Genomic DNA, 14,501 nt, shown 5'->3' on the forward strand with positions numbered 1-14,501 from the left:
TATGTATCCAAGAAAAACAAAAACACTAATTTGAAAAGATACATGCACCCCTATGTTCATAGCAGCACTATTTACAACAGGCAAGATATGGAAGCAACTCAAATGTCCATCAACAGAAGAACGGATAAATAAGATGTGTACACACACACACACACACACACACACACACACACACACACACAGGAATATTATTCAGCCTTATAAAAGAATAAAATTCTTCCATTTGCAGCAATGTGGATGGACCTAGAGAGTATTAGGCTTAGTGAAATAAGTCAGACAGAGAAAGACAAATACTGTATGATACCACTTATATGTGGAATCTAAAAAGTAATACAAATAAATGTACATGTAAAACAGAAACAGATGCACAGATATAGAAAACAGACTAGTGGTTACCAAAGGGGAATGGGAAGTGAGGGGTACAAATTAGAGGTATGCCAATGTTCACTGCAGCACTATTTACAATAGCCAGGACATGGAAGCAACCTAAATGTCCATCAACAGACGAATGGATAAAGAAGATGTGGTACATACATACAATGGAATATTACTCAGCCATAAAAAAGAACAAAATAATGCCACTTGCAGCAACATGGATGGACCTAGAGATTGTCATACTGAGTGAAGTCAGACACAGAAAGACAAATATCGTATGATATTGCTTATATGTGGAATCTAAAAATAAGAGTGCAAATGAGCTTATTTACAAAACAGAAGTAGACTCATAGATGTAGAAAACAAACTTATGGTTACCAGGGGATAAGGGTGGGGAGGGATAAACTGGGAGAGTGGAATGGACATATACACACTACTATATATAAGATAGATAACTAATAAGAACCTGCTGTATAGCACAGGGGACTCTACTCAATACTCTGTAATGGCCTATATGGGAAAGAATCTGGAAAAAAAAAAAAGAGTGGATATATATAGACATATAACTGATTCACTTTGCTGAACTCCTGAAACCAACACAACATTGTAAATCAACTATACTCCAATAAAAATAAAAAAACAAAAACAGAAACAAATAAGGGGTATGGGATTAGGAGGTACAAACCACTATGTATAAAATAGATAAGCAACAAGAATATATTTTATAGCACATGGAATTATAGCCATTATCTTGTAATAACTTTTTTTTTTTTTTTTTTTGCTGTATGCGGGCCTCTCACTGTTGTGGCCTCTCCCGTTGCGGAGCACAGGCTCCAGACGCGCAGGCTCAGCGGCCATGGCTCACGGGCCCAGCCGCTCCGCCGCATGTGGGATCTTCCTGGACCGGGGCACAAACCCGTGTCCCCTGCATTGGCAGGCAGACTCTCAACCACTGCGCCACCAGGGAAGCCCTGTAATAACTTTTAATGGAGTATAATCTGTAAAAATAACGAATCACTATGCTGTATACCTGAAACTAATACTGTAAATTATACTTTGATTAAAAAAAATTATCAACAGAGTCAACAGTTAACATTTAAACTTTAAAGCAGCGATATTTTCAATGGAGGAATTTTGATGTATTTCTTATATAAACAATAAATTAATTGATAATAAATTGATAAAATAATTGATAAATCAAATTCAATAAAATTGAAAATCAGATATTCAGTTAAGTGACCTATGTACACATATTTTAACTGTACAGAGAAAACAGGTCGTCTAAATTACATAACCATTTGATAAAAGAATATTCTGAGGTTTCAATAAGTATTATTGAATCTGAGGTTTCAATAAGTATTGCTATGCTATGTTTATTTTACTTGGTTCATTAATAAGTTAACACTTATATGTCAGTCCATTAATATTATGCAGAATTCATATAGAACTATATAAATATTAGTCATTATTACTCATGTACAGCTTATTAATATGAGAGAGAGAAACAGAACCTGATTTTTAATTAATTAAATAATTAATTTCTTTGGCCACGCCATGTGGCATGCAGGATCTGAGTTCCCCGACGAGGGGTCGAACCCGTGCCCCGTGCAGTGGAAGCGTGGAGTCTTAACCACTAGACCGCCAGGGAAGTCCCCACAACTAGATTTTTATAATCTATTACACAAGATAAAAAAAATTATGGTAATTTTATGTCATGAGTATATTGGGGAAAATACTATACAAGCCAAAGAGTCTGGGGTTTTAAAAAATAGAATGGAGAAGCATGATAAATTGTCAGGTAATTTTTAACCAAAAGTGAAATTATTTTGAGGTAGATACACCCATATGCTTTATGCTTTCAATGAACTTTACTGTTTAATGACAGGAGTTACTTAATCAACAACTTTCCCAAACATATCTCTTAATCAGAAAAGACCAAATCAAACCTTAAAGAAAAAGGAGAAAAGAAAAGCTCCAAATCAAGAATATTATTTTGTCTTCTTTTTTAAAAAAAAACTCCCCCACACGCCTCCCAGATCCAGTTGTTCCAATTATCTCACTCTAAGCTATCAAAATCTAGTTGTTACTAATGTTAACATTAGAATCTATGTTAATTTTGTATTGTGGTTCCATTTTGATCACTCAAGGTGATCTGTGATTGTTAATTCTTTGAAGAAAAAATTTCTTAAAAATTCTCTCTTTCTTTGAAACAATTTTATAAAATGTTACAATTTGGGAAAAGGTCAAAAGAGTGGCTTTACATCACTAAAGCTGGTATTCCTTTGACATTTAAATATTCTAAATTGACTATCCGAATACAACAAATTTAATATCTGGTGTTCCTCCATAAAAACCTCCCCTAACATTTTTTAAAAATTTTATTTATTTATTCATTTATTTAATTTTTGGCTGCATTGGGTCTTCGCTGCTGCACGTGGGCTTTCTCTAGTTGCAGTGAGTGGGGTCTACTCTTTGTTGCGGGGCGCAGGCTTCTCACTGTGGTGGCTTCTCTTGTTGCAGAGTACAGGTTCTAGGCACGCAGGCTTCAGTAGTTGTGGCACATGGGCTTCAGTAGTTGTGGCTTGCGGGCTCTAGAGCACAGGCTCAGTAGTTGTGGTGCACGGACTTAGTTGCTCTGCGGCATGTGGGATCTTCCCGGACCAGGGCTTGAACCCGTGTCCCCTGCATTGGCAGGCAGATTCTTAACCACTGCGCCACCAGGGAAGCCTCTCCCCTAACATTTTATTCTAAAACTTTTCAAACACACAGTGAACCACTGCCCAGATACCACCAAAATTCTACCATTCACATTTTGCTGTACTTGCTTTGCAACACATCTATCCATCTCTCCACCCATTAGCCCATTTTAATACATATCAAAGTAAACTGAAGACACCTGTACATTTCCCTCTAAGTACTTCAACTTTAGCAAAATATTCTAAAAGGAGTCCTTACTCTAGTTCATCTGCAAAAAAAAAATAATAAGCAGAAATGAATCTTCCCACCTGCATCCCAGCCCATCACAAGTCTTAGCTTTAGAAATAATCCAAGTTATAAAACTAAAAAGTATATAAAATATTACAAAACAGAAAAACTTTAAAGAGTGGGAGATGTACACTGGTATTCCATACTGAGCTCCAAATTAAGGGTTAGACTAAATATTATGTACAAGAAATCCTCCACTTTCTTAAGAAATGCTTTTTACCTTGTTTTATGGGGGAAAGGGCAAGGGAACATGGAAATGTTTTTTATTTTAAAAAAAACAGCATTTTTCTGAATACAAAGTAACATATGCTTATAACATATAGAAACACTAAAAGAAAAAACAATTCCCACTGACCAATGAGAACCAAAGTTGACATTAACATTTCCTTTCAGACATGTTTTCTGTCTGCATATGCAAAGACCTTTAAAAAAAATTATAATCAGGTAATAGAAAATCTTACATTCTGCTTTTTAAATTAATTTTTTATTAAAGACAAATTCTCATCCCACCAAATATTTTTTTAAAATATGATTTTTAAATAACTAAATAATAGTCTACTTACATGCATGAACCCACAATTTAACTTTTCCCTTATGCATGGAATTTGTGGGGTTTTCCTTCTTTTTCCAATTATATTTTATGCTAGGAGTAATATCTAGTATGCAAATATTTTCCAGTATTTTTAACTCTTTGGGATAAATCATGAAAGCAAAATACAGAACCAAAGTGTACAAACATTTTCTAATTACTGACTATTGATACATACTGGCTTAGTGACTCCACAAAAAAGGCCTGATTAACCTTCACCAAGTCAATAAGTTAAATATGTTAATTTGTTATTTTAATATATATATTTTTTGCTAGTGAGAAAACACACATACACCTCTCTCTCCCTCTCTCTTCCTCTCCCTCTCCTGGCCATCTATATTTCCTTCATAATTTCTCTGCTTGGATTTTTTAAATTTCTTATTAGGATGTTCATAATTTTAATTATTTGTAACTGCTCTTCATATGGTAAAAATATTAGCACTCTGCCTGTAATAATGGTTGTAAATTGTCTTCTTATTTAGGTTAATCACTAATGTTATGATTTTCTGAATTATTACCTAAATTCAAAGCCTCTTCTGATGATGACTAAATAACACCTTCCCTTTTTCTAGAACATCAGGTGGTAAAACAGGCCTTTCTCATATTGCTACAATCCCTAGTTCAGCTTTCCTGTGCTAAAGGCTCTGAAAGAAAAGAGCCCCTGCTTCAGTACAGAACAGCAAGGATCTCCTCTAAACACTGAACTATCTAGGCCAGAAATCATGTGACTTTAGTAAGCTATACAGTTTCATCTATAACAAATGATATATAATAATTAACTGCCTTTTCCATTTCTTCCTTTTTGAGGTTTGTTTGGTCTTTTAGCTTCTTGTGCTTCTCAAAGACATTGCACAATCAACCACTGACACACAAATCCTCAGGGCTTATTTCCAAACAGGTCCTGGCAAGTTTCTGAATTTCTGACTCAAAAGCTCCTTTTATTTTTATACTAGGAGTCAAAATCAACAACTTGTTTCTATAGAATTGGCTGTGTTTGCTAAGACTTGAATATTAAAAAGCAAAAGAAAACAACACAAAAATGAATGGGTGAACGTGGAAATCCAGATTTTAGATTGTCTAATATGAAGCATTAACTAAAATATGCACAAAACTGACCAAAAATACATCAGGATAAGTTCTAGTTCTACCTACCGAATACAACTACAAAACCTGGATCGAATGCGTGCAGCTGCCAGTAGGCTGGGGAGTCAGAAGTACCAGGAAGCCAGCGATGAGTTTACCACTCTTTCCCTCCAGTACTACCCTCCTCCACCTGAACTCAACACAACCCAAGTGGACATTAGCAAGACTATGAGCTCCAGGAGAAGCCCTCTAAGTTCCTGCTAGCAAAGCAGAAAGAGGTCTCCTAACACCAAAGAAGAATGCAAAACCCCAGGTGACTCCCAATAACATGTGAGGAACAAAAGTAGCATATAATCCAGATACAAGTCACAAAGAAAGTCCAATAAAGCAGAGAAATGGAACTGGCAGGTAAACACTTATATGTAAACAAATATATATAGTGGAAAAAAAAAGATAAAGTAATTGAGACATGAGCATATTTAAGCAGGGAGAGGAGTATGCTTCTCAACATGGGTTTACATCATTTGCTCTTTGGCTCTCTGAGTGTTGATGACTACCTGTCGCCATCACACACATCTTTTGTCTTCAATCTCTAGATTCTGATGTCAGACTGCAAATGGTCATCACTTAGGTTAATACTTCCACCCACTCAACAAACAAGGTTAAACTCTGTATAATTTTAGAGTTTGTGAACACTGAAAAAGTATTCCATCTTATTAATAATCAACTAAATGCAAATTAAGACATTTTTGCTTTGCTTATGAGGGTTAGCACATATTTTTTTTTAAAAAATTAAACGCTGGTGAAGGTGGGGTAAGACAGCCTCTTTCACTACCAGTGTTAAGTACAAATTGATACTATCATCTTGAAAACAAAATTCTGCATAGCAAGACAGTTAAAAATATGCAGATAATTTGCTCCAGAAATTCTGTGTCTAGGATTTTACCCTAAGGAAATAATTTGAAAAACGGAAAAGTTCTATGCATAAAGACATTCATTGCTTTTTAGAAGAGCGAAAATCTGGAAACAACTTAAATGTCCAAATTAGGGGAAGTGAATTACAATACACTCATTGAGTCAAATATTATGTAACCATTAGACATATTTGCTAAGAATTTATAATATGGAAAAATGCTTATGCCAAAGTAAAAGTTAAAAAAGGACACATACTGATTATGCATTTGATTTTAACCATGTTAAAGAATATACAGAAGTAAATACTAAAAAGAGAGTAGAATTCAATATTTGAAAAGTTAATATTTCTTTTATTTGAGAATGAGCCTAAAGGTTCATGACCTGTAATAATCTGTCCTTTTTCTGAGGCATGAATCTGAAACACGTGCCAGGTAGCTGAAATTCACAAGCAAGTCACTTAGGTAGAGAGTGAGGTAGGGGACCAGAGGCTGGGCGGGCTGGGTCTGTGTCTTTCCTGCACAACGTCCCCTGCCTTTGTTTCCCAAGTAAAGAATTTGTGTTCCTGCAGAAGAGAGAGAGGGAATGGACACCTACGAATTTAGAACCGGGAATTCGGCCAGTCATCAATGAGTTTAACAACAGCAGCTGAAGGTGGCTTTGCTGTTCTGTACTCAAGTTGAGAATCTGAATTTTTGTAGTTGTAAGTTATTTTATGGAGACAATTATATGCTACAGTGCTATCTGTCAATGAGGGAAATCACAAAGGTTCAGGATATATCCTTCTGGAATGTCCGAAGTATACAGCAAATCAAAACGTTAAAACCATTTAGAGTGTGATATTATATGAAAACATTTGTTTTTCATTTATGCCTTTTTGTATTTTTTAAATGTTCCACAAATGAGGGGGGAAACTAAAAATTAACTTAGTTCTAGAATATAAGACCTTTTTCTTTACTAGACCAAGTAAGGTGACAACAAAACCCAACCATGAAAAGAAGATGGTGGAAAGCAAAGCTCTGTGTCTCACGCTCACCTTATAGCACCTGTATTTATATAGAACCACCAGGAGAATAGTCATGATGACAATGACGCTGATCATGATAGCAGCATTCAGAATTGAGTGCAGGGCTCTCTGCCCCACAGTCTCGGTGTCTTCTGTGAATGGCGTATAGATTCTAAAATAAAATAAAACACAAAAGCCCCAGGTAAGTGTTAATGGAGATTCCAAACTACATGCTCTCCAACACCAGTTTTGTTTCCTTGATTCAACTGATATAAGTCACTTTTTTCCATCTCATCAATCTAACCAAGAGTTTTTGACCTAATAAAAATAGCTATATGCTAAAATAAGTCCTTCAAAATAAAAGGAGATAGGTAAAATATGGACGTGGACCTATGTGAGCCAGACACTGGCTCCATCTAGTGGATGATTTATACCGAAATAAATACCTCACCAAATGTTCTTTCTCCACAGCTTATTAGTGATCTGTTAAAGTACCAGATTCTGATAACCAATGAGAACCTACTACACAGCACAGAGAACTCTATACTCAGTGCTCTGTGGTGACCTAAATGGGAAGGAAATCCGAAAAAGAGGGGATATATGTATATGTATAGCTGATTCACTTTGCTGTACAGCAGAAACCAATACAACATTGTAAAGCAACTATACTCCGAAAACATTAAAAAAAAAAAAAAGTACCAGATTCTGCCATAAACTACCTAGGCTACAAGTGGTTGTCAGAGGAAGGTAAAATGGATGATAATTATCCTTCATCTGTACGGTGACTGCAACTGAAGTTGTCTTGAGATAATGTCACATATCCAGCTTGCCCTTGCTTCTCATTCACATAAAAACACTTTTATCCCAGGTACCAATGTTCCCAGTAGAAGACTTTATTTCTGCCTCCCCTACAGTTATGTGTGGCCATGAGAATAAGTAATGGCCAATGAGTTATAGGCAGATGTGTTGTGTGGAACTTCTAAGGGAGGAGTTAGTTCTGCTGAGAGTCACGTCTCATGTCCTTTTCTCCCCCACTCCTTCCTGCTGTCTGAATGAAGGCTGGGGATCCAGCACCGATACTGGACCCCGAAACAACCTAGAGGGTAGAAGCCAAAAAAGAAGGGACAAAGGAGCCTCAGTCCTTGATGAAGAGAAGCCACTACACAATCTGAACTACTACCTCTGCACTACTCTGTGGGAGACAGAGAAAATATGTGCATCATTCAAACCAGATGTTTTGATTTTCTTTCTTTTGGCCGCACCACACGGCTTGCAGGATCTTAGTTCCCCAACCAGGGATCGAAGCCGGGCCCCGGCAGTTCCCTAACCACAGGGAATTCCCTGTTTTGATTTTCTATAAAAAACTAGAGAGTAAATATTTTAAGCTTTGTGTGTCATATGGTCTCTGTTGCAACCACTCAACTCTGCCACTGTAGTATGAAAGCAGCCATAGACAATATATAAACGAATGGACATGGCAGCGTTCCAATAAAACTTCATTTACAAAAGGAGGTGGCAGGCAGATCTGGCCTGTGGGGCATAGCTTGCTAACCCCTGTTCTTTAATATGCAGCCAAACCTAACTCTAACTTACAGAGATAATATTCCCCAACCTCTTTCGGTTATTGTTTCCAATCCCTGTCCTTCACTCACTGTCTTACCCTTTCTCCCAAAAGGTTAAAAGCTTGGCTTTCAGAACCCCACAGAGTTTTCCAGACATTCGCCAATTTCAAAATTCATTTAAAACTTTTTGAGCCCCACAAAAGTCCTAGAGACAGAACTAGGTGACATCTGAATCAAAGCATTTTTCTTGGAGACAAAGGGTCGACACCAACGGCACCAGAGAAATCTACATGACAGTTCCACAAACACTTAGTGCCAGCCTGCATTGCTTCTTCATCCTTTCATTGAACAACTTTTTTTTTTTTGCTGAGCATTTATTACATACCTCACCCTGGAAATAAAGTTTCCTCACAGGCCTCATAGTACAGAAAGAAACCAAGCATTAAATAATGAAAATAAATAAATACTTGCATATCGTAACAAGTGAAAAAAGAACAGGTTGCTATGAGAAAGGATACCAGGAAGGACCTAATTCTGTTAGGAGGATCAGGGAAGTTATCTTTTAGGATTCAACATTTAAGCCAAGATGAGAAGGATGATAGGAATTAATCCACCAAAGTTAGAAAAGGAAAAGAACATTCCAGGGAGAAGAACAATGGGCCCCGTGGCCCTGAGGTGGTAAAATCACTACTCAACTGCTCAATTCCAAATAAGTTCAACCCTATCTAGGGACACCACATGAAAAATATAATTCTGCAGCTTTCATTTTCTCTACTTAAAGCATCATCTGCTTTTGGCCATCAGAGAGGATGGACTCCCTAGCCTTCATGTCCCTTCAGTGCAGAGGCCTTCAAGGTGGTGATGACACGCTATGAAGGACAGTACGCTGGCCTTGAGCATAATGATACACAATACTCATACGTACAGCTGCCCATCCTTCCGGGTATAAAAGCTGACTGATTTGATGGTGGCCACGACCACCACCATACAGAGAGTCACGGGGACAAAGAGCATGATCACATGTTTGGCGCCATATTTCAACGTCAGCTCCTCATCTTCCTCTTCCTCTTGTTCCACCACCTGCTGTGAGTTACCGGGGGCTCGGCCATTGGATAAGGACTCAGAGTTGCCATGCCTCCGCCTCTCGCTGCCGTGCTCATGCCGCTCTCTACTGTCATTCTAAAAGCACAAGAGAGACTTGTTCAGTAAATTAGACTCCCAGTAGAATCAAGGTGCTCTGTATCAAAAACAGAAAATTTAATGATTAGACCCGAGATTATCAACAGGCCCCTTATTACATGAGTTCCAAAAACCTGAGGCAAGAAAGAATCAATTTACAAGAAGTATGCAGTTTAAAAGCCAAGATTATTTACCACTGTCCACTGAAGGAACCCAGGTCCTCCCTTTCACCTGGCTCATGGCTTACCTCATTCTCACCTTCCATTCTCAACCTAATACAATTGTACTCATCCTTTGAGGTTTGACTTAAAAACGACACCTGCATGAAGCCTTCTTTACTTGCTGCAGCTGCAAGCAGAGTACGCTCACCTTTTTCAAAATCATGAAGTGCTTTCTACCTGTGGTTTCATATCAGTTATACAAGGAACTATCTCACCATTATTTTTTTTAATATATATATTTATTTATTTACTTTTGGCTGCATTGGGTCTTTGTTGCAGCACGCAAGCTTTCTCTAGTTGCGGTGAACAGGGGCTACTCTTCGTTGCGGTGTGTGGGCTTCTCATGGCGGTGGCATCTCTTGTTGCAGAGCACGGGCTCTAGGTGCGCGGGTTTCAGTAGTTGTGGCATGCGGGCTCAGCAGCGGTGACTCGCGGTCTCTGGAGTGCAGGCTAAGTAGCTGTGGTGCATGGGTTTAGTTGCTTAGTCGCTCCGCGGCATGTGGGGTCTTCCCGAACCAGGGCTCAAACCCATGTCCCCTGCATTGGCAGGCAGATTCTTAACCACTGCACCACCAGGGAAGTCCCTCACCTTCATTATTAATAAGACTTAAAAATCCTTGAAGTGATTTATGAGGGATCTCTCGGTATTATTTCTTACCATCTACAGTTATCTCAAAAAATATTCAATTAAAAAAAAACCTTTACAGAGAGAAACTACGACTTAATTCTGATGCCCTCCCACCCTGTCCCCACCCCATTCCCATCTTGCCCTGTATAGAGGAAGAGAACAATAAATATGTGATGAATAAAGGAATGGAAGTAGAACTTCCTTAGATTCTACTTTCCTCTTAAGCTAACCACCACTTTGTTACTTATAAATCCTAATCCTGGGTTTATCCTTTCCTATTCTTCAAGTTCAGTTTCCTTTTTGGTATTACTGTATCTAAAACTCACTTTTTGTAAAGGGTAGGATGAATCCCAAGAGCACTAACAACAACAGCAAAATAAAAATAATAAGACAAAAGGAGAAAAATAACAGAGAAGTAAATAAAACAGGAGATGGAAGTAGACTGATAGTCACTGTTGCTGATAAGATAAAATCAGCTCGGTTAAGACAGGGTTCTCTGAGGAAGCTCATGTGAGAACATGCCACTCTTGTACCTCATTTTTGACTAGAGTTTAACCAAGTATCACTACAGAGGAATACTATTATTCAATAAAAATACATAACATGCTTAATAATAGCTTAAAATTATTACAAGGTACTACGGATTGTGATATGTCCTTTTTTTTGGCTGCACTGCACGGCTTGCAGGATCTTAGTTCCCCGACCAGGGACTGAACCCGTGCCCTTGGCTGTGAGAGTGCACAGTCTCAACCACTAGGCCACCAGGGGAGCCCTGAGGTGTGTTTTACATTTAATTCTCACAGCCACCTCATCATCACCACTTTACAGGCAAGGTTAGTAAGTGTTACAGAAATGGTTTGAACCTAGGTGTAACAGACTGCAGAAATCAAGTTTTTAACGCCCTCTCAATTTGCCATTCACAAGACAACATGCAAGCTCTGCACACTCAATGTGGGCTTTCTCTTTCCTTTGACTTTCAATTTATTAATTCCACAAGTAATCGGAATTCTATATTCCAGGTATTCTGCTATGGCAATACTGAAATTGAAAAGATCTAGGTGCTGTCCTTAAGTAGCTCATGAGATAGTTTTAACATAGGAGAAATATTATACTAGAGATGTGAACGAAGTGCTACAGGACTGATTAATTTTGTATGATCAAGAAAGGCAACATATGGTGGGAATGTAAATTGGTACAGCCACTATGGAAAACAGTCTGGAGGTTCCTTGAAAAACTAAAAATAGAGTTGCCATATGATCCAGCAATCCCACTCCTGGGCATATATCCAGACAAAACTCTAATTTGAAAAGATACATGCACCCCAATGTTCACAGCAGCACTGTTTACAATAACCAAGATACGGATGCAACCTAAATGTCCATCAACAAATGAATGGATAAAGAAGATGTGGCATATACATATATGCAACACACACACACACACACACACACACACACACACACACACACAATGGAATATTACTCAGCCATAAAAAAGAATGAAATAATGCCATTTGCAGCAACATGGATGGACCTAGAGATTATCATACAAAGTGAAGTAAATCAGAAAGAGAAAGACAAGTATCATATGATCTCACTTATATGCATCTAAAATATGATACAAATGAACATATTTACAAAACAGAAACAAACCCACAGACATAGAAAACAAACTTATGGTTACCAAAGGAGAAAGGGGGTGGAGGAGGGATAAATTAGGAGTTTGGGATTAGTAGATACAAACTACTATAAATAAAACAGATAAACAACAAAGTCCTACTGTATAGCACAGGGAACTATATTCAATACCCTGTAATAAACCACAATGGAAAATAATCTGAAAAAGAAAAAAATATATATATATATGTATAACAATCACTTTGCTATACACCTGAAACTAACACAACATTGTAAATCAACTATATGTCAATAAAAAATTAAGAATAAAATAAAATAAAAAAGAAACACAACATAAAAGATATAATTCTTGAGCAGAAAGTGAATGGGCTCCTGGCAGAGACAACATGTAGAGTGGCACAGGCCTATGCAGAAAATCAGTGAGTACTCCTGAGGGGGCTGGAGGACAGGGTGGTCAGGGCTGATGGCAGGAAAGGAAGGTTAGGAACAGGTTGTAAAGAACCTTGTTTGCCATGCCAGGGACTTCAACCTTTGTCCTGTAGGAAACAGAAAGTCGTAAAAATTGTTAAGGTTGAGGAAGTGACACATCAGATTATGTTTCATTTTCAAGAAACTTGACTGAGTGACGATGGAAAATAGGAGAGGTATGAGAAGAATATTTCAGAAGTGGAATTGACAGGGCTTTGTGGCAAATTACATGGTCAGGAAGGAGTCAAGGATGACTCTGGAGGTTTAGGCATAAGAGACTAGGAAGGTGGTGATGGCATTGATAGATATAGGGAACACAAGAAGATGAGCAGGCTAGAGGAGAGGAGAGAGATTTTAGTTAGGGAGACAGGTGAATCTGAAGTACCTACAACCAGGCAGGAAAGTCCAAAGGCAGTTAATAAGAATGTCAAGCTCAGAAGAGAGTTGGGGGAAGTCATTAGTTTCCATTGCTATGCAAGTGGATGAAATGTCAGGGAGAAAGTATAGATGGACATGTTGGTCATTAATGTACTACAACAGCTGTGGAAGGAAAAATACAGAGTGGGATGACGACCAACGAGAGAAGCAGCAGGTTATTCATAAATCATAATGGACTGGGGATTGAATGGAAACTGAGAAATTAGAGGCAATCATTCCTTGAAGCAAAACAAAAACAAAAACAAAAAAAGTGACAACAGAAGGGATTCAAATTTGAAAAAGTTATTTTAGAGACTTAAGCATACTTGTCAGGTCAAAGTATAGAATTAGGATTAGAGTAAAAGGGTGATGATACAAGACAGAGAGACGATAATTAATGAAACAGGGTAAGGGATAAATGGCGGAGAAGAGAAGGAGAGAGAAAAGTTGGTGTTACAAAGGCACTGGTGCCCTCTGCCTCAGTCTGACCTCATGGAGAAAACATTTATGAAGACTCAAGCCCTATGAGGAGCGGAAAGGAAACTACTGCAAAGCACAAAAGATAGAAATATGTATACCACTCACCAAGAAAGATAATTTTTGCCGAACACAAGTCACTAAAGTTCAGTAGGAAGGAAATGGTTATGAGGAAGGTGGGATCTGGAAAACACGGGTATAGTGTGATTGATAGCTGAGGAGCAGGAGGGTTGAGGGAATTCATACTTCTATTTTCTTAGAAGGAGGTGACTACGTCATACGCTAAGAATGTTATGTTTGTGACTAATATTCAGCAATACAATTACGACCACTTGATGGGCTGATTAATGTTCAATATAAACTAAAATGCAAGTAATAACAGCTCCCTTTATAGAGTATTTACAAAGCATTTATATAATTTAGTATTATATAATTGATATAAAGTACTTATATAATTTACAAAGCACTCTCACGTCATCTTCTTTATTCTTTTCATATATTGGGAGGTTTTGGCAGATGAACACTAAAGCAACTGGTCCAAAATCTCACAGCCAGAAAACAGCAGAGGCAGGAATCAAATCCAAGTCTCTTGCTTCAAAACCTGAGTTCTTGCTATGGCACCACAGCTGTCCTACCAGGCTACGTGAGCTGTAACTGGGTGAGCCTAGCATGAAAGCGGCAATCATAAAATCCCTGTTTATGGTACTCTACTGGATGTTCCGGTTTATGATGAACATTAGTGAGCCCCACCCTGCCCTGCCCCTGGAGCTGATACGGGGATACTAGAGCACTGTTTCTCTCTCTCTCTCTCTCTCTCTCTCACATACACACACACACCCCTTCATCTTTATAGTAATACTTCAGATACTGTTTTAAAAACTAACCATATTATTGTCTTTTAAAGTATAATTTATTTATTTAAACAGGTAAAACATACATACGGTTCTAAAGCCAGGAAGTAT

The 14,501-nt window shown here is 37.9% G+C and overlaps 1 protein-coding gene across 3 annotated transcripts in view; it reads right to left on the reverse strand.

The window, feature by feature from the left end:
• The window catches only part of PSEN1 (presenilin 1), a 74,368-nt gene that overhangs the window by 32,188 nt on the left and 27,679 nt on the right, over positions 1-14,501 (reverse strand). For 2 of the 3 annotated variants that reach the window (XM_060139826.1, XM_060139816.1), the window contains exons 4-5: positions 9,438-9,691; positions 6,981-7,122 (exon numbers count right to left, since the gene is read on the reverse strand). In XM_060139826.1, coding sequence (XP_059995809.1) covers positions 6,981-7,122; positions 9,438-9,691 — 396 coding nt within the window. Of the gene's footprint in view, positions 1-6,980; positions 7,123-9,437; positions 9,692-10,163; positions 10,450-14,501 lie in introns of all 3 variants that reach the window. The other variant, XM_060139836.1, reaches the window with a different exon arrangement.

Source organism: Lagenorhynchus albirostris, chromosome 1 (genome assembly GCF_949774975.1).
Source record: "Lagenorhynchus albirostris chromosome 1, mLagAlb1.1, whole genome shotgun sequence".
NCBI classification, from domain to species: Eukaryota; Metazoa; Chordata; class Mammalia; order Artiodactyla; family Delphinidae; genus Lagenorhynchus; species Lagenorhynchus albirostris.